The sequence below is a fragment of the Squalius cephalus genome (assembly GCF_949319135.1).
Source record: "Squalius cephalus genome assembly, chromosome: 5".
In the NCBI taxonomy this organism is placed as follows: domain Eukaryota; kingdom Metazoa; phylum Chordata; class Actinopteri; order Cypriniformes; family Leuciscidae; genus Squalius; species Squalius cephalus.
In genome coordinates this window covers 30,799,374-30,818,242 of record NC_137126.1, presented here as the reverse complement: position 1 = coordinate 30,818,242, position 18,869 = coordinate 30,799,374, and the positions used below count along the sequence as shown (strand labels likewise).

Genomic DNA, 18,869 nt, shown 5'->3' with positions numbered 1-18,869 from the left:
TCCAAATTTTCCCTGCCAATAAGGATGGCTCACTATAGCAGAACAATCTCTTGCCCTATCAAGTCATTGAGGTGCCTTTTGATTATTATTAATATAAAATAGTCCCTTTTTAAAGGGAATATAACTTTAAATAATGTAACATATATACACACACACACACACACACACAAGCCCTGTCCTCCATTGGCTGGACAAACCTAAAAACTTATACCATTGGTCGGGCCAGTGTTGTATGTCAGGTTGAGATGCTCAAACACAAAAATAGCCATCATAAGAGCAAGTGTTTACTCTTCAGAGGCATCAACCTACGACTGTCATACTTATAGATGTCTCTGTATATTAAACTGGGATATGAAAAAGTATTCATAAAATACACCTTTAATAATGCTGCTGTTTTAGCTAACTACTTGTGATTCTGGGGAACTGATATGCAGTACTCCTCAAATTATTTTCTTTTTCATAATATGTGCTTTATCGAAGACAGCATCTCCTCTGACTAAGGTTTAAAGAATGTACAGTATATGCTGAGCCACATGAATGCTTACATTTATTATAGCCATTTCACTTCAAGTGCAATGTAAATAGTGCATGTGAGCAAACACATTTCCTCTGTGTGAGGGCTATCATTATGTTTCCATTAGTGCAGAATGCAGCTAAGAATGTCTTACGGACAACAGAAGAGATCCTGCGCATGCTGTGATAAGATATAACCAGGTGGAATCTGCAGACATGGTTTGCATTTTTGAGCTGGATTTAAATATTGAAAAATGTGTTTAACAACTCTTACTTGTAGCTAAAATTGGCCAGAATATTTAATAAATTAAATAATAAATTAAATCCTGAATTCTACAGATCCAGTGTGGTCATGGTTATACACAACATTGAAATTGCAAGTGCACATGCATTCTTTATGTTGCTTCAGAAGAAGTTTAAACATAGATGCCTCTTTTCCCATGCACCTCTGATATGCACAATGGCTCTCAGATGGGGTAAGAAAGATGGTTAATTGAAAGAGGGGGAACAATTAAACGAGATAAAAGGTCGACTTCAGAAATGGCCTCATAATCCTGTCAGACTGACCCACTGTTGAATTACCGTCAGTTACTAGAAGCATGTCTTTGACTGAGAGCATTTAAAGACAAATGCACAAGTGATTCTAGAGTACAAGAAAGGAGTGGCTCATCACTAGATGATTTACTGTGGCACGGGGCTGAAAGAAAGCTGCTTTCCTAAATTCAGAAATACTACCCTGGATGAGGATACAGTTAAGAGATGAGGACATAAAGACGTCTTAAGATGCAGAACGTCTGATTGTTTCATTCATATCTTCAAACAAACCTTTCATTGTCGCTCATGATTGAATGGTTCTGTTGATAAAAAGAAGAAGAATCTGAAAGATGTCACAAAAATGAGATTATTTTTAAGAAAAGAAATCCTAAATGGTAGTGACCGGCAGATGACCGTTTTTGAGATTATGATAATGATGACAGCAACAGCATGACATAATTAGCGTAGCCATTACCCTCTGGTGATACTTAGAAACCAAATACGGTCAAGTTTGTTAACAGTAATCACTCCTGTTATGCATCTGCAATAATAATTTAGTGATAATGATCTGGCATGATATCATGTTTCCAATGATGCACAGCTCAATGCCTCAGACATTTTCAGACCACGCATCTCTGATGTCTTGCCATATGACCGAAGAAAAGGTTACAAGTGATGCTGACACACAGTCTGACAACGAACATCTGACATCGCAATCATTAACAACAAAATTGCACTCTGAGCTCCGACTTTCTTATTATGCGCCAACACTGCTGTAGGAAAAAGCAATGGCACTGTTAAAACAGATTAATATAATTAAGCCACCAATAACTGCAACGATAGTTCAGGGACCTTGCCTTTGGAGAATATGTGTGATAAATCTGGATAACAGAGATAAACATACAGCATTGGAGAGAAAGAAATAATGTAAGAGAAAGTCACTTATTTTAATTGAAAGATGAACACAACTTAAAGTATTTTTCTGGGATTGGTGGTGATAATTCAGTAGCAGGCTAGCTGAAATATGAGTCTGTATTTATATGAATTATATGGTGAGTTTAAAGAGCGCTGACACATGATCTGTCATTCTGTGCTGAGTGTTAGGCCTATGTGAGTGGATTTGTTTTGTAAAAAACAATGCTGTTGCTGTAAAGATGTGTAATACACTTCTTCTACATTTAGCTGGGACATGTCAACAGGTGGAGTTGTGCTTTTTTTGTCCTGTAGGCTACTCATTTGAGGTTACATTAGTTGTCATGTAAATAATTGCAGAGTGACATCACACTCGCTTCAAATTACCTCAATGCCTCAGATTCAATGCGGTGCTCGGGAAAACCACCTGCTATGATTGCGAATGCCTCACAAATGTCACAACACTTTACCATGACAAGGAATACACTATACAGTCTTAAAATGAACAGCAAATTAATATTTAGGTTCCTCTTTTCTTTCATATTTTAATCAGAGAGAACATCATGTTTACGGTGACACCAGTCACTGTGGCGCATGGATGTCCATTCTACCGAGGCATTCGCATGAATAATTTACTGTTTTTCCGCACTAGTATATCCCACTACACAGTGCATGGGAAAGTCTAAAACATTGTTTCATCAGGACTGTATCCTATAGGTTAAGACAAAACAGTGACTTTTTCCTCTTCCCCACCTGAATTTACTCTGAACACTTGCGATGCAAAGACTTGTGTGGACTATGTATGTACAAATATGACTGCAGTACTGAAGATAAATAAGAGCACAGCTTCTTCTTAAAGAGACAGTTCACACAGAAATGAAAATTCTGTTATTTACTCATTCTCGTGTTGTTTCAAATCTGTAGGCCTATATGACTTCTGATCACAGAATGAGATGTTAAACAAAATGAGTTACTCCATACAATGAAAGTGAATGATGACTGAGACTGTAATTCTGCTTTACAGATTCTGACGGTGAAAAAAGTCATACGGGGTTTAGAACAATGAGGGTGAGTAGCCTAAATGATGACATAATTTTCGGTGAAGTGTTCCTTTAAGATTACTAAACCGCAATTATTATTAAGACACAAACACACACACACACACGCACACACACACACACATACATACATTTAGAATATTTAAAATATAAGCTTGAAATAACAGTTTGTAAAAAGAGAAATGAATGATTTAAGTTGCAAGTGCATATTTCCAATATCCGCATCTAATACGTTGATTGATCACTCCTGGAAGGGAGCCGCTTGTTGCACGTTGAAATGAGATGTGTGTTGAGTAGTAAGCTATAACCCCTGATACTGCTGCAATGACTGTGTCATAATAACCCACACAAACCAACATCTGATATTGAATATCTCGTTTTAAATATCAATATTTATAAACATGAAATACAGTAACTGAATGATTTACCGTTGGTTGAAACTCAACAGTTTGTTCGCTGCAGGGTCTGCAGCGCTCATGGCCCCATGCGATGTTATTTTTTCCCGCAGTCCAAGTTCTTCTGTCCCTCGCCTTTTTTCTTATTCTTCTCTTTCAAAGAGACAGATTAGGAACCATCATTTCCCCTACAGCTGCGCGTGCTGCTGTATCCCTTCATTACGCTGCCTTTTTGTGGGCTATTGGTAGTAGCGCGTTTCTGCCGGTCGGCGGTCGCTTTCTTTAATACACCTGATGGACGCAGTGGTTAGATTCATATGGACACACAGGACACACCTCACGCGTAACTGAACATTCAAGAAACAGATTCTCCTGGACTGGAGCGCCGTGCTCGTGACCGATAAAGTCAGGTGGGGAGCTTGTCAACGACCGCATATTCTCTCAGCAGTACCCGTTGCAAAATGATAAAAGATGAGAAAATATTGAAGTAGCCTAGCTCATAAATGAGCAGCGACGTACACAACACATCATCAGGGTAACACACCACACCAAATTAATGCTAGCTATAGCCTACATCAAATGCAAACAACAATAACAGCAACAAAAAAACTTTTAAAATAAAATCAAAATAAATGTGATTGTTCATGCAGTTAATTCAAATATCAAGGCGACTCATATGGTAATTTATATAGCCTAGGCATATTAAAACATAATTTTAACAATAATTTACCATGAAAGCCTGGGCTATATTTTGCTGTTAAGTAAAATATAGGCTACATTTTATTTTTACACGAACTAAAATACTTATTTTTTTGTATTGACTTGTATTTAATTTTTTGACTTGAAATGGAATCTTGGAGTTAACCAATTAATCTGTAGTTCAGACAATGCCAGTTTCTCACATCCCTCTCTCTCTCTCTCTCTCTCTCTCTTTTACATACAGAAACACGTGGTGAAATATTTTAATTGGAATATTTAATTGCCTTTGTGGCAAAGTGATTTAAAGGGTGAAAGATTATTATTAATTGAGTGCATTCACTGAAATACTGAGCATCTTTTTATTAGCAAAATGTCCTTCCATGTCTGTTAGTTTTGCTGTCAACATAATTGCTGAGGCATTTACAGGCACTGCCTATGGTGCATTGAACAGCATGTAACGGTACCCGAGATCATCATGCTGTTGAGCTAGACAACTTCTCCTCATGACACTCATTTACATTAGAAAGATTCCGACATGCATGATTTTAAATAATGTCACAATTTTAAATAATGTCATGATTTTAAATGATGTCGCTGTGACTTACAGCTGCTTTATCATGTAAATGAATAACTGTTGTCACCAGCTTTGTATGCAAACACATTTTGAGTCCATGCAAATGAGGATAATTTTTCCACTGGGTTTTATTTCAAAAGGCAGAGCATTAGCCATATGTGTTTGCATGCATGTGAGATGTGAATGTGTGCATGTTTTGACATCTGTCTCCAAGGACACTACGCACTTTGCATTCACAAAATGGACTGAGAACAGCAACCACTAATGAAAAGCATCCCTCCTGCTGTTTGTGTGTTTCTAGACAGTGTTTTTTGCCCTTATGATCTCATAACCTTCATTCTTTTTTCCATTGTCTATCCATAATCCTCCTGTCTAGCACAGAAGTAAGGGGTGCAATGAGGTCATTGTTCACACAATAACCTTTTCTTCTCATTTAATCTCTCTCTCTCTCTTGACTCACCCTCACTGTCTGATGATGTCACACATAGTTTAAATGAGTTAGCGAGACAGAAAGAAAGACTTGCGTATATTAAGGAATATAAGAATCCCGAGACATGCAGTAGGAAGTGATATTTAACTTCAGACTGTTTATTACTCTTCAGAATTATTACTAGTAGAACAGCACAGTACATTGATCCGGATAGATTTGAAAACAGAGTGTTCGTTTCAAACCGCTCTTGCTCTGTCCACACTAGCGTTTCCAAAAGTTTCTTGTCCACACTGAATGTCGTAAAATGCTAAATTAATCTTATAGCGCATGCGTAAACCCTCATAAAAGCTCAGATGATACAGACAGAACAATACATAATCAAGTTATTACGTAATTCTTCTGGTAGGATCATTTTATTTAGCAAAATATCTCACCATTCATTGATGCGTCCAGGCCGCACTCACTCACCACTATATGTTTGGTCTAAAACGCAACTGCTCTCATGTTGGACTGTGATATGAAGAGTGTATGCAAAGTAACATTTTAGCAACTGTGTGAAAGTGAAAGCACATAGGCACAATACCGGTATAAACATGAATATCTATGGGTTCAATTTGCGTCACACGACTAAACTTACGTCATCGGTTTTAAATACCTCTAAATAATAATGTATCCACTTTGGAGAGCGTTTTCAAAACGCTTCGTTTTTGTTGCTAAAAACGCTGTCTCAGTGTGGACAGAAGGCTTAAACGGAGAGAAAAAGATGTGTTTTCAAACGAAAACGTATTAGTGTGGACAAGGCCTGAGGCTTGCAGCAACAAACTCCAACACAAAAGTAACATAAGCAGCGTATCTGGTATGCAAGTCCCTCCCTGATGACATCACAGGTAGTGATGATTTGGGATGATTGGGAAGAGGTAATGATGTGTTTTATGTGAAATTTTATGAGATGATCATTTTAAGTGTAAGGACAACACAATTAATTATTAAATGAATCAATTTATAAAGGAATTTGAATGACTTTATGCAATCCACTTGGGGAAAAAAGCACTGAAAACAGGTAAAGTTATAAAAGAACTGCAAATTTTGTCTGGAAACTGATGAACAGAAGAAAATCAAACCATTTATATTTAGAATTGTACATAAAATCTAGCTGAGCATGCATGGGGTGTTTGAGTGCTGAATAGTTTGTTTTCAGGTGTGTGTGTGCGCACAGGCTTTTGTGTGTGTTTGTAACCTAAACTCTTTTGTCTCGAGGCTTGTGGGTATTATAGCACCAAATGAAATGTGCGGTTGAGCACCTCATTGTCAACAAAAGAGTTCAAATTACAGGTGCAGTAATCACATACAGGTCCCCCACACACACACACTTCACAACAATACACACGCATACATGTTACAAAAAAAATATTACACAACAGTCTAAACCATAATGACATTTTTCGACTTAAGTCGCACACGCAAAATCCAGATGCTAATGACTATAAACAACAGACAGGTGCAGGGGTAGTCACATTAGAAACAGCTAGTCTTTGAAAAATTCAGCACACGATCACAGAGAGAACAACAGCATTCATCTCACATTGGCTCTTCCAGCTGAATAGCACATTAGACAGGACTGTGTTTGTGTAGTTGTGTCCTTGTTAAAGAGCTATGCTTTGAATGTGTGGTCAGGAAGAGTGAAGCAATTGAATACTGAAGCAGATCAAACTTTCAAAGTATGTGTGGAAGAGGGGATCTTGTGAGCAAGCTGAAAAACAAATCTGTCTCACTGAAATGTGGATCATGCAAACACATTATTCTCTTCACAACTTGTTTATTATACTGCATTAAACACTTTAATGGGCACATATAATCACTCTATCAATCACTTTAAAACTAATGTTTTGAAACTCTAAAAAAATACTTTCAGAATATAAAACATATATTTATTGACAGTAGAAAAATGGCTCCACAACTTTCTGACATCCAATGACTGAATTGAACAAATACATACACCTGCACACCTACAATTACACGCCTACCTGTTCACTATTCAGAAACTTGGCCAAAACTTTCTTAATAAAGAATGAAATGTTGGAAAAAGTGTTTCAGACTTTGCAAAGAGGCTGTTGTTGTTATTGACAGCAATGTAAGTATAGTTTGTGAGTACATTTCACATGCTATGAGCACATTTACTGTACATACTGTTGAAGTCTTAGAGGCACAGAAGCATGAAATTCTATGAATCAATCTACTATAAGCACTATAGCTTCTGCATTTAGCCTCAGTGGCCACTGCAACTTCTGGTGGAGTGCAGGGTACAGAAATCTTAATATAATTAAGCACAAATGTATATATTGCAGAATTGTCCCACAACAGGACAAAGCAATATTGATATGATCCACCTTTTCGCTAAAGGTATTAAACACTTCTCATGTTTTAATATATTACAATGTTATATTTACTATAGTTAATAATATATACACTCTATTATAATAAAATACTGACAGTTTTTAGAAATATGAAAAATTGTGCTATGAGAGAATATACTGGAAGCTGAGATTTTAGCGTAAATACTGTATGTAGGCAGTCGTTGTGCATAGAATCCATTAGAGAGAAGGTGGAAAATGGTCATAAATAACCAATTTCTAAGTATTGTTAGTGTAAAACACTATACAGTGTAACATTAACACTAAAATGTATGATATGACCTTGAATAACAGTAGTAGACTTTGTTATATTATAAAATGAAACAATATCACACAACAAAGCAGCAATTTCCCCCAGCTTGAGGCAATATCAGCTCCACAGCAAAGCTTCTAGCCAACATTTCTATTCTGCCTCAACATATATCATGTACTACTGCAAGATCCTTGGCAGTTCTCTTTTGTGTAAAATAGGATCCTTTTGATAAACCAAAAGATATCTTACATCAGTTTACTGTAAATGCTTTGCAGCAACAACTTGCAGAAGACAAGTACTAATTGCAGGTCTTTCCAAAAACATCAGATGGCTGGGAAAAAACAACTATCCCTGGTTCTTCTTGCTGCTTTGTAACTATCAGGCACAAACAAATCTTTCTGAAACTACATTTCTATTTGCATACAAATTGAATTTGTATTTTCATACACAGAGACTTGCTTGGCATCAGCTATGCATCTGCGACATTCAAACATTAGATCTGCTCAGCTAAAGTGAAAGAATGTGTCCACAAAACCCTGAATGGGATTTTCCAATATAAAATCAATACAATCAATACAACCCCCCACCCCCCTTACCTTTCGGTGTTCTGATACTTTAAGCAGATCATGGGTGAATCTTTGACTTCTGGGGGGTTGCAGGAAAAAAAGCTCAAAATGGCAAAGTTGAAATCCTTGCAAAAGTAAAGATGTCAATCATTGAAACAACAAAAACATAATTAAAATCCTCATTGCTCATCATCAACAAGATCCTCGTAAGTCGACTTAAACCCATTCACTGCTCCCATCATGAATGTTGTGGACCATCAGAAGATTTTCCTTTTTTTTTGTAAATAAAAGTAGGCCGTTAGAGCGACACAGAAATAACTGTCTGGCAGAATTCTTCTGTGAGTATTTGTTGTTGTCTGTATACCTGAGAACTAGAAATGTGTTGATAGATAATCCTGTAATACCACACCACTGATCCTCTGCTCTCTCTCACACACACACCTTGGAGAGCAAAGATCGAGTGGGCCCAAAATCACATGAACATATTGTGTGTTTCCTTGCCAAGTACAGACTTAAGCACAGCACGATCTTTTCCCACATAGATCAGCCTTGATGTAAAGCACACTCACTGACAGCATGCTATACAAAATCAGCATTTTGCACCATCAACAAAAACACTTTCCATATTGAGTATTCCAAACATTTGCTTAATGCTGGCTTTCATGGGAACTGGTGACAGAATTTTCATTTTTGGGTGAAAACAGACAGAATAACTGAATCAATTCTAACAAAAATGTCGACTATTTAGAACTTAAAATCGATTTGATTATTGGTTGATTTTATTGGTGACCCTGGACCACAAAACCAGTCACATGGGTAAATTTTTTGAAATTGAGATTTATACATATCATATATAAATAAGAATAAATAAGCTTTCCATTGATGTATGGTTTGTTAGGATAGGACAATATTTGGCTGAGAAACAACTTTGAAAATCTGGAATTTGAGGGTCCATAAAAAATCGAAACATTGAGAAAATCGCCTTTAAAGTTGTCCATTTATGTTCGCGATTGTGCTGCATTCACTCACAAAAATAAATGTTTTATATATTTACAGTAAGAAATGTACAAAATATCTTCATGGAACATGATCTTTACTTAATATCTTTAAGATTTTTGCTATAAAAGAAAAAATTTACAATTTTGACCCATACAATGTATTGTTGGCTATTGCCACAAATATACCCGTGCGACATATGTGACTGGTTTTGTGATCCAGGGTCACATATATTAATGTATGTTTACATTTTCTATTTGTACAAAGCACAATAAAAACATTACTAAAGCATCAAAATTCATTAGGACCCTTTCCTTTTAGTGGAAGAAAACAATCCAAATGCATAATTAGCAATCAAACAGCCTTTGAATAATATGCTAATAATATTGCATTATTATAGAGGCCTAAAAGTTTTTGCATTCATTTGTAATCTTTCGTTATTTAGTTAGTTATGATATGTTACCAACATTTATCCAGTAATTTAGAAATATCAATAAGGGGATGATATTTGAGTGTAAATGTGACTTGTTTAACAGTGGCTAATGGAAGTTATAGTGAAATCACAGCTAGAAAAAAATAATTACTATATATTTTACATATATTTAAGACTAAAATAATTTTTCAGAACTAGTTTTCTACATCTGACCTTTGATCTTTTTTAAGGGTGCCATCATTTATAACTGACTTCGTCCTATTAGGGTAAATTCTTTTTGGCAAATTGTCTGAAATGTCACACACATTCAAATGCATTTTCACTGTCTGAAAAGTAGTGAAAAGTAGTAAAAAGGTCTTAGTGTTTCAAAAAAACATTAAAAACTCTATTAAAGTGCCACTATTATGGCATTTGAAAGGTTCCTATTTTTGTTTTGGGAGTCCCCAACAACAAGTTTACATGCATGCAAGGACAAAAAACACTTTCATTGTCAAATAATATGCATTTATTTTTACCTTAATTGCTCAACGACTCCCAAAGGATTCGCTCAACGATTCATTTTTCCAAACCCCTCCTTTGCTTGACGCTAATCTGCGGTGATCCCATACACAAAAGAAATATATTTGAAATATATTTTCAGTATATATTTTGGAATATATGCAAATATTTGAAATTGGCCCAATAAATATATTTTACACTTAACATCATATATTTTTGTTATATTTCAGAATATATTTCAATGTATTTTTTTCTGTATGGGTCCCCAAAAGTGTCAAAATATATGTGGCATATATTCCAAATACATTGAAATATATTCTGATCATCCGATCGTGGTTGTATCTCTCTATTAGTGTTACTCGATCTTAGTGCTGCATTTGATACAACTGACCACAACATTCTTTTAAATAGACTCGAAAATGATGTTGGCATTAGTGAAATTGCATTAGCATGGTTTAAATCATACTTACCTGGGGCCGTATTCACAAAGAATTTTAAGGCTAAAAGTAGCTCCTAACTGGCAAATTTAGGAGCAACTCCTAAAAATAATGGGCGTGTCACTCGTAACTTTAGGACTCCTAATTTTTTTTGACTAAGAGTAATTCACAAAGCATTTTAGCCCTAAAAGTAGCACCTAAGCCTGGGACAGCTTAAAAGAAGTCGAGAGGACTCCTAACTCACTAAGACCTATTCACAAACCGCTTTTTGTGGCATTTCACGTTGCGATGTTTTGAAATGCGTATGCGGCGGCTACAGGAGCTTCCAATCGCGAGGGAACAATTTTGCATTGTAGGCATAACTAGGGATGCAATAACGCCACCAACAACAACCAAAACTAGGCTACTCACTGCATGTAAACTAATTGTAACGTTTCATTGTGAATCAAATTAAAATGTTCTTCTCTTTGCAAACGTAGGCAGAGGCATATAGTGACAGATTAATTCAATAATGTTGCAAAGATATTGCATCAATCCATATGTTTCATTAGGCTACTAGGCTATTTGTTTTGCCTTACTCTTTATTCATTTAGGCTATTTATTCAGTTATTCATCATCTTCCGTCCTGCGCACTACTTGTGTAGCGCACGCATTCTCAGACCTGTCACCTGTCACTCATCATCGTAGGGGAGGTGTTTGGAATCATTCCCGCGTTACAATCATCAGCCAATCAAGGTGGTCACTTCAGTCAAGCTCGTGCATGAGTAATGACATCATCCATAGCAACGAAGACTCACTCTTAGTTTAGGAGTTGTCATTTTTCTTTACTAAGAGTAGGTCTGAAAGGCGTTGTGAATAACTTTTAAGAGAAAACTCCTAGCTAAAATCTTTTAGTGCGATTTAGGAGTACTCCTAGTGGTAAGATAAAATGCTTTGTGAATACGGCCCCTGACCATTATCAGTTTGTAGCAGTAAATGAAGAGATGTCTTATCGATTAAAAGTTTAGTATGGCATACCACAAGGCTCAGTACTAGGACCGTTGCTGTTCACTCTGTACATGCTACCCTTAGGAGATATCATTAGGAAGCATGGCATTAGATTTCACTGTTATGCTGATAATACTCAGCTCTATATTTCTTCACGCCCTGATGAAACTTACCAATTCACAAAATTAAAGGAATGCATAGCTGATATTGTAACGTAATCAAACCACTGGAGGCAAGCTGGTGAAGACCCAAACGCAAACTTTACTTTTCAAAACATAAACAAACATAAAGCAAAGGCATGGCAAGGCATGAGACAAGAACAACGGCAGGAAATAGTCAACACTAGAAACATACAATACTAGACAAAGACACAGGGCAAACATGAGGGCTTAAATACACAAGACTAACGACAAGACAAGGGACACCTGTGAACAATTATCAGACGATTAACCAATGACAAGACACATGGCAGGATCACATGACAAACGGAATCACATGACAAGAACCAGGAACAAAAAACAAAACCCAAACCGTGACATAGCCCCCCCCTCTATGGGTGGCTCCTGACGCCCAACAAAACAAAAGGATAGTTCAGGAGGGTGGTGTAGTGGAGGCGGTCTTGGGGGCGGGATGGAGGACCAGGTCCATGGAGAGGAAGAGGTCCATGGAGAGGAAGAGGACCTGGAGACTGCGATAAGACGGGCGACCAGGGCGGAGCAGGCATTGCAGGCGACCAGGGCGGATCAGGCTGTGCAGGAGACCTCAGGTTCAGGCGTGGCGGCGGCCATCTTTGCTGAGGGTTCAGGTTCCAGCGTGGCGGCCATCTCTGCTGAGGGCTCAGGCGACGTGGGGGCAGCCATTTTGTCCGGAGACACTGGCTCGGGGGCGGCCATCTTCTCCGGAGACACTGGCTCGGATGCGGCCATCTTGTCCGGAGACACTGGCCCGGCCATCTTGTCCGGAGACACTGGCTCGGGGGCGGCCATCTTGTCCGGAGACACTGGCTCGGTGGACGCCATCTTGTCCGGAGACACTGGATCGGCAGACGTGACGTGAACAGTCTCTGGATCGGCAGACGTGACGTGAACAGTCTATGGATCGGCAGACGTGACGTGAACAGTCTCTGGATCGGCAGACGTGACGTGAACAGTCTCTGGATCGAAAGACGTGACGTGAACAGTCTCTGGATCGGCAGACGTGACGTGAACAGTCTCTGGATCGGCAGACGTGATGTGAACAGTCTCTGGATCGAAAGACGTGACGTGAACAGTCTCTGGCTCGGCAGGGCTGACGTGAAGCTCAGGCTCGGCGGGACGAGACCCCGGACGGGCGGTCTCGGTGGGATGAGACCCTGGGTTGTGCTTGGTAGCGGCCCTTCTAGCCGATCGCACTGACGCCAGCGGTGGGTCTGTCATGCTGGATAGTAATCTCGGACATCCAGAGTCCGATCTGGTGGCCGGTCTGAGGACTGGCGTGACGTGAGGAAACTCAAGTTCAGCGGGACTGACGTGAAGCTCAGGCTCAGAGGATACCGTGGGCTTGCGGAGCTCCTCAACCGCAAAGCCTACAGTGAACGACGAGCCGCTCAACATCAGGGCAAAGTCAATATACTCCACCAGAGTGTTACGAGGGGTATTGGCTGGCATGAGCTGGTAAAGTGATTCATTGAGTCCATGGCGGAACATGTCCTTTAACACAGCATCATTGAAATCCTCCCCATGGCAAAGCTCGCAGAATTCCTTCACGTAATCCTCAACTGGACGGTTTCCCTGGCTGAGGCGGATTGCTGGGTCCATGATGTGGTCTAGTATTCTGTAACGTAATCAAACCACTGGAGGCAAGCTGGTGAGGACCCAAACGCAAACTAGGGATGGCCCGATACCGATACTGGCATCGGGGATCGGGCCGATACTGTCCTCATACACTCGTACTCGTACTCATAAAAATTCGCCGATACCACGCACCGATACCACGTACATTTTGCGAGCACATCCCTTTAAACAGACATCAGGGGAAAGTTTGTTCAGTCGGATGTCAATGGCAAAGAAAATAAAACTAGGCATGTAGATTATTATTAACGTTAACTGACGAGAGAGAGAGAGAGAGAGAGAGAGAGAGAGAGAGAGAGAGAGAGAGAGAGCGAGCTTCTGTTGAATGCTCTTGATTGCTGATGGTACACAAGACTAACAACAAGACAAGGGACACTTGTGAACAATAATCAGACGATTAACCAATGACAAGACACATGGCAGGATCACATGACAAACGGAATCACATGACAAGAACCAGGAACAAAAAACAAAACCCAAACCATGACAGATATAAAAAATTGGATGACTAGTAATTTCCTACTTCTTAATTCTGAAAAAACAGATATTCAGATATAATTATTGGACAAAAAACTTCCTGTTTTTTCAGGGGAGGGGGGGGGGGGGCTGCTCAAACTCACATTTGAATAGTCAGTAGCAAATTCTTAAAATATGAAAACATACTTATGTGTCTGAGAGATGTACTGCAGAGATGGAATTGCCCCGCTTTTTTTTATTTTTAGAATCACTCTTTGTGCACAGCCGGCCTTGTCTCTTCCAGGTTCTAGAAACAGTCCTCCGAAAAATGCGCAGCACACAGTCGAATATTGTTTGCACTGTTCTGGAACAGTGTTGTAAATAAAGCTTAACCTGTTTTCTAATTGTGTCCTCTTTTGGAAGGACAAACAAAGTATTTTTGCTTTCGCAACGAAAAACACAGCATCTCCACGACATGGCGGCGCCGGCGGCAACAATAATACAGCGAGAATAAAAGTTACGCCTTCTTTCTTTGCGTATACATTTGGGCGGTATTATGAAACTCTGTCCCCACAGATTAACTTAGATTTGTGGGAGCGTGTTTGTACAAAGCTTTTTAGGAAGGCGTGGCTGAGCCTTAACTTTTACAAAGAATATCTCTTTAGGTTTGAGACTTTGAGCTTTGTAACACTGCAGATCTTATGCACAAACAGCTACATAAAAGACTAAAGACAAAAGAAAACAAGAAATCGCATCATATGACCCCTTTAAGTCATCATTTTTGGAGCATCCCTGCTTGTCAGTGTAGTGAGGCCACTTGACATCTGACCAAGGGCATCTGACCTTTGTAGTCTGGATCACATCTTCCAAACTGGCATAGGATAATGTACCCAAATCCCTGACTTCCACAACAATCTATGACTTATATTCTTCATCTCTGCCATCAACCTCACTGCTTCTATCCTCTTCGATCGTCTTCCTTTCTTACTATAACCTAATTTTCTGATGCACTGCCGTCACTATCATCAATACTTTCTGGAAAAGGTACAGCTTTTCCACTCTGTCTTCTATAAAACTTACTAATATCAACCCAAAACACAAGCAAAAAGACTATTATACTGTAAAAAAAAGAAAAAAGAAAGAAAGAAAAAAACTGTAGAAGGTACAATTGGATGTACAATGATTTACAAAAAAATGGAATATGTATTTTCATGTCTAAAATGAACTCACTATGGAGCCTTGATAGTATGTGACCAACATATCCTTTACTTCCTTGTTGCCAAAAATGTCAAGCACTTGGTAAATAGATTTTAATTTTATTGGCTGAAGTGGATTACATAAGTTTTAACTAAATTGTTTTGTTTTGTTTGATCATCATTATTGTATTATTATACACTGTAAACATCAAATAATGTGTTAAAGCTATATTAGGAGTGCCTTTTGCTTTGTTAAAATCTCATGGGAGTTTGAGAGAAACAGTAGCCATAACAACTTCCAGTAAAACATAAGAAATAATAGAGAATTTTCTAAATGAACACAGAACACGAGGACAAGAAAAGAGCATTTCTGACCAGACAGGACAGGACAGCAACCTTTTCCCTTTTAAACTTGGATGTAGAATAGAAAAATCATGACTTTGACACAAACATGAGCATGCATATAAATGCAAATATTGGCAGCTGGGCAGCTGTGGCACAAAGGTTATGTCCTTATGATAAAGACTGGGGTCATTCGTCATGGTGTGTCTGACAGGGTGACATTTTCAGAGCCCAGTCTGTGAACTGTTGGCATTTTAGAGCAGATCAGACTGAGGGCAGATGTTAGGGCTAAACTCTCCCTGAGGAAAGAAGAATGTACCAAAGCAAATATTCCTTAATTTCTTTTTTTGGAAATGCATTAAACAAAATTCTCAGCATGATCAGTGTGATCTAATCTAAACCTAATAATAATGCTGTTGGATGAACAGAGTGCAATACTAATCATTAAACCAATGCTCCATACCCTTTAGAATACTATAGGCTGGATGCCCTTTAGGGAATACTATAGGCTGGATCTTAACAGCAAAACTTCCAGCCACCATTTGTATTGTGCCTCAATCTGTGTATCATATATGGTAGGCTACAACAAGACAAGAGCATTGGGAGGTAAACATCAGACCATTTACCTTTCTTTTGTTGAAATGCTTTGTGTCAAGTACAAATCTCTCAGAAAATATCAACTGACTTGGAGAAGTACAGCCAAATTATGACCTGGTTCTTGGGTCTTAAAATCTAATGGGTTCCATATATTTGACCACAGTGTCCTCTAGTGGTAATATGTGTTTATTGCAGAACCAGATACCGTTTGCAATGCGATCTACAATGTCTTTTGACTAGTTGCATTAAAAAGGTATCTCTATCTAAACTTTTCCTAAGGTAATTCACTACTGTCAAGAAAGGCAGCAAGAGAAGGCATCCAAAGGCAGCAAGCTCTGAGATTTTTGTGAGTGCCCATACAATAAAATATACACTAGGAAGAATTACAGAAAATATCTTAAATTATTTAAAGGGATAGTTCACCCAAAAATCAAAATTCTGGCATAATTTACTCACCCTCAAGTTGTTAAAAACCTGTATGACTTTCTTTCTTCAGCTGAACACAAAAGAAGATATTTTGAAGAATGTCAGTTACAAAACAGTTGATGGGCCCCATTGACATCCATAGTATTTTCTTTTTTCCATACTATGGAAATCAATGGGGTCCATAAACTGTTGGTTACTCATATTATTCAAAATATCTTCTTGTGTTCAGAAGAAGGAAGAAATTCATACAGTTTTGGAACAACTTGAGGGTGAGTAAATGACAGAATACATTTTTTTGGGTGAACCATCCCTTTAAAGCAGCTAGTACTCTGACTCACATAGTTTTTATTTATTTTATTCCAACCAATGACTCTCGTCACGCTCAGTCACTTTTTGCTTACTGTAGATAATAATGTAGGCTTTTTCAACAAAAATGTTTTTGAAATATACTGAAAATATAAATATACAAATACTGAAATGTTGATAATTTCCATTAGTTAAATATGTAACAGAAATGGAAAATATGTATCTGAATTTTCTAAAACTATGTATCTGAAAATTTTAAAAAGATCATGTGACTATATACTTACATTAATTATTTGCACATATAATATGCAAACATGTTGCTATATTAATTACATCTTATAATCAGAAGTGATGGTCACTGACCACCAGATGGGGCAAACTGGATAAACTATATACATAAATAGACTAGCTGATACGAGCTCAACCTTGACCCATTCCAGACCTGCTCTAACACACCAGCCTGTATTTCTGTATAAGTCCCCCTGTGGTGAAAATCAAGTTTTTAATGTTTAATCTATTTGGTGTTTTTAATGCGCTTTAAGACAAACCATGTGCAAATTCATAAGTCAACACCATTGCTGAGTATTTTCTCCTTCAAACTGCAGTGAAAAAAAGACTCAAAAAAGACTCAAAAATATGCTCAAAAAGCATATCATTAAAGGTGCAGTCTGTAAGAATGACAGCTAGTGGTCCAAATAGGCACTGCAGTCCAAATTCAAAAGATCCCCCGCCCCCGCCCCCGCCCCCTCCCCCTCCTGCTCAGACTGGATGCTCACGCAGGTTGCCAGTTTGAGGAACACAACAGGAACGAGCGCAATTGACAATGAAAGCCAAGGAGACTTAAACACTAAGAGCCCTATTTTAACGATCTGAAACGCAAATATCAAACGCGAAACGCAAGTAACTTTGTGGGCGGGTAAATGGTGAAGGGGGTGGATTGGAATCCACTGCTGCTTCAATGTATATGTAATGAGTGATTATAATCAAGGTATTAATCAATATTTTTCCTTCTAAATATCACATGGGTTGAATTACTTCTCTGGAGATTTTATTTTGTTATTGAAGTTACCAGTGTGATTACTGAAATATTCTTTTCATGTATTCTCTAATGTCTGTATTTGATATCTGAATGCAGGTAACAGTGCTTGCCTTTTTATCCCGGCTTCCAGAAATGAAATAGGGACTGGTTTTGTGTTTGAGAAAGGTCTTCAACAAGTTAAAACGCATTGGGGTCATTGAAGTCTAGTTTAAGGGACCATTTCTCAGTTAAAGCCTATATTTTCTATAGGCTATAAGCCTATATATTGACTAAAGTGTCCTATATCCTTGAGAAAAATAACTTGTTATCTTGATGTTTTGAGATGAGACTCCAGTTTATAGTTAGAGCCTGGCCAAATCCAACCTTGGAAAAGCTGTGTGTCAGTGTGTGTTAGTCTTCTTGGTTACAGGTTAAGGAACCACTGGCATTATTGGAGATTGACTGAGTTGTTGTTCAGGACATGCTGGCACCCAGCAACCCAAATCTGCAACCAGGAAGGTCACAAAGTGCCTAACTTCAGGGTCCGAGTGTCAGCTGCATAATTTATGGAGATATGCTTCAGTCTATCTATATATGTGTGGAAAATTACTATGTTTATCTATTTCTTAGCCAATGAGAATCATTCAACCTGTAAGCAATGTCGTAGCTTAGACCTTGGAAATGGTATAACTGCTGTGATCTTTGTAACTGTAAGCGGGGCAGCCTACAAACTCCTGTGTGAGTCTTGAAGCTGACTTCTGCTGATGAAACTGCAAACTATCTTCAGTAAAACTTTTCTTCAATTTTTTATAATTCTGACTCAGGGTCTTCTTTCAAACATCTGGTCCTTGGGTCCTAAACTGTTAACCCCTAACAATGGTAAGCTATTTATTCCTATTTTTTCACATCTTCATGAACACCACAATGATTTCCCTCATGTGGAATATTTTTCCTTGTAATTATGTATGGTTTTCAAAATTGGCAACTGCTGCGTCTGTGTGTA

The 18,869-nt window shown here is 38.2% G+C and overlaps 1 protein-coding gene across 4 annotated transcripts in view; it reads right to left on the bottom strand.

Moving 5' to 3' along the window:
- garnl3 (GTPase activating Rap/RanGAP domain like 3) overlaps window positions 1-18,869 on the bottom strand; it is a 61,346-nt gene that overhangs the window by 34,960 nt on the left and 7,517 nt on the right. The window contains exon 1 of one of the 4 annotated variants that reach the window (XM_079870454.1): window positions 8,376-8,474. The exons of 2 other annotated variants lie outside the window; for them this stretch is intronic. In XM_079870454.1, the coding sequence (XP_079726580.1) occupies window positions 8,376-8,407 (32 nt within the window). In that variant the 5' untranslated portion in view covers window positions 8,408-8,474. Of the gene's footprint in view, window positions 1-3,445; window positions 3,702-8,375; window positions 8,475-18,869 lie in introns of those variants that run through there. One more of the 4 variants, XM_079870453.1, reaches the window with a different exon arrangement.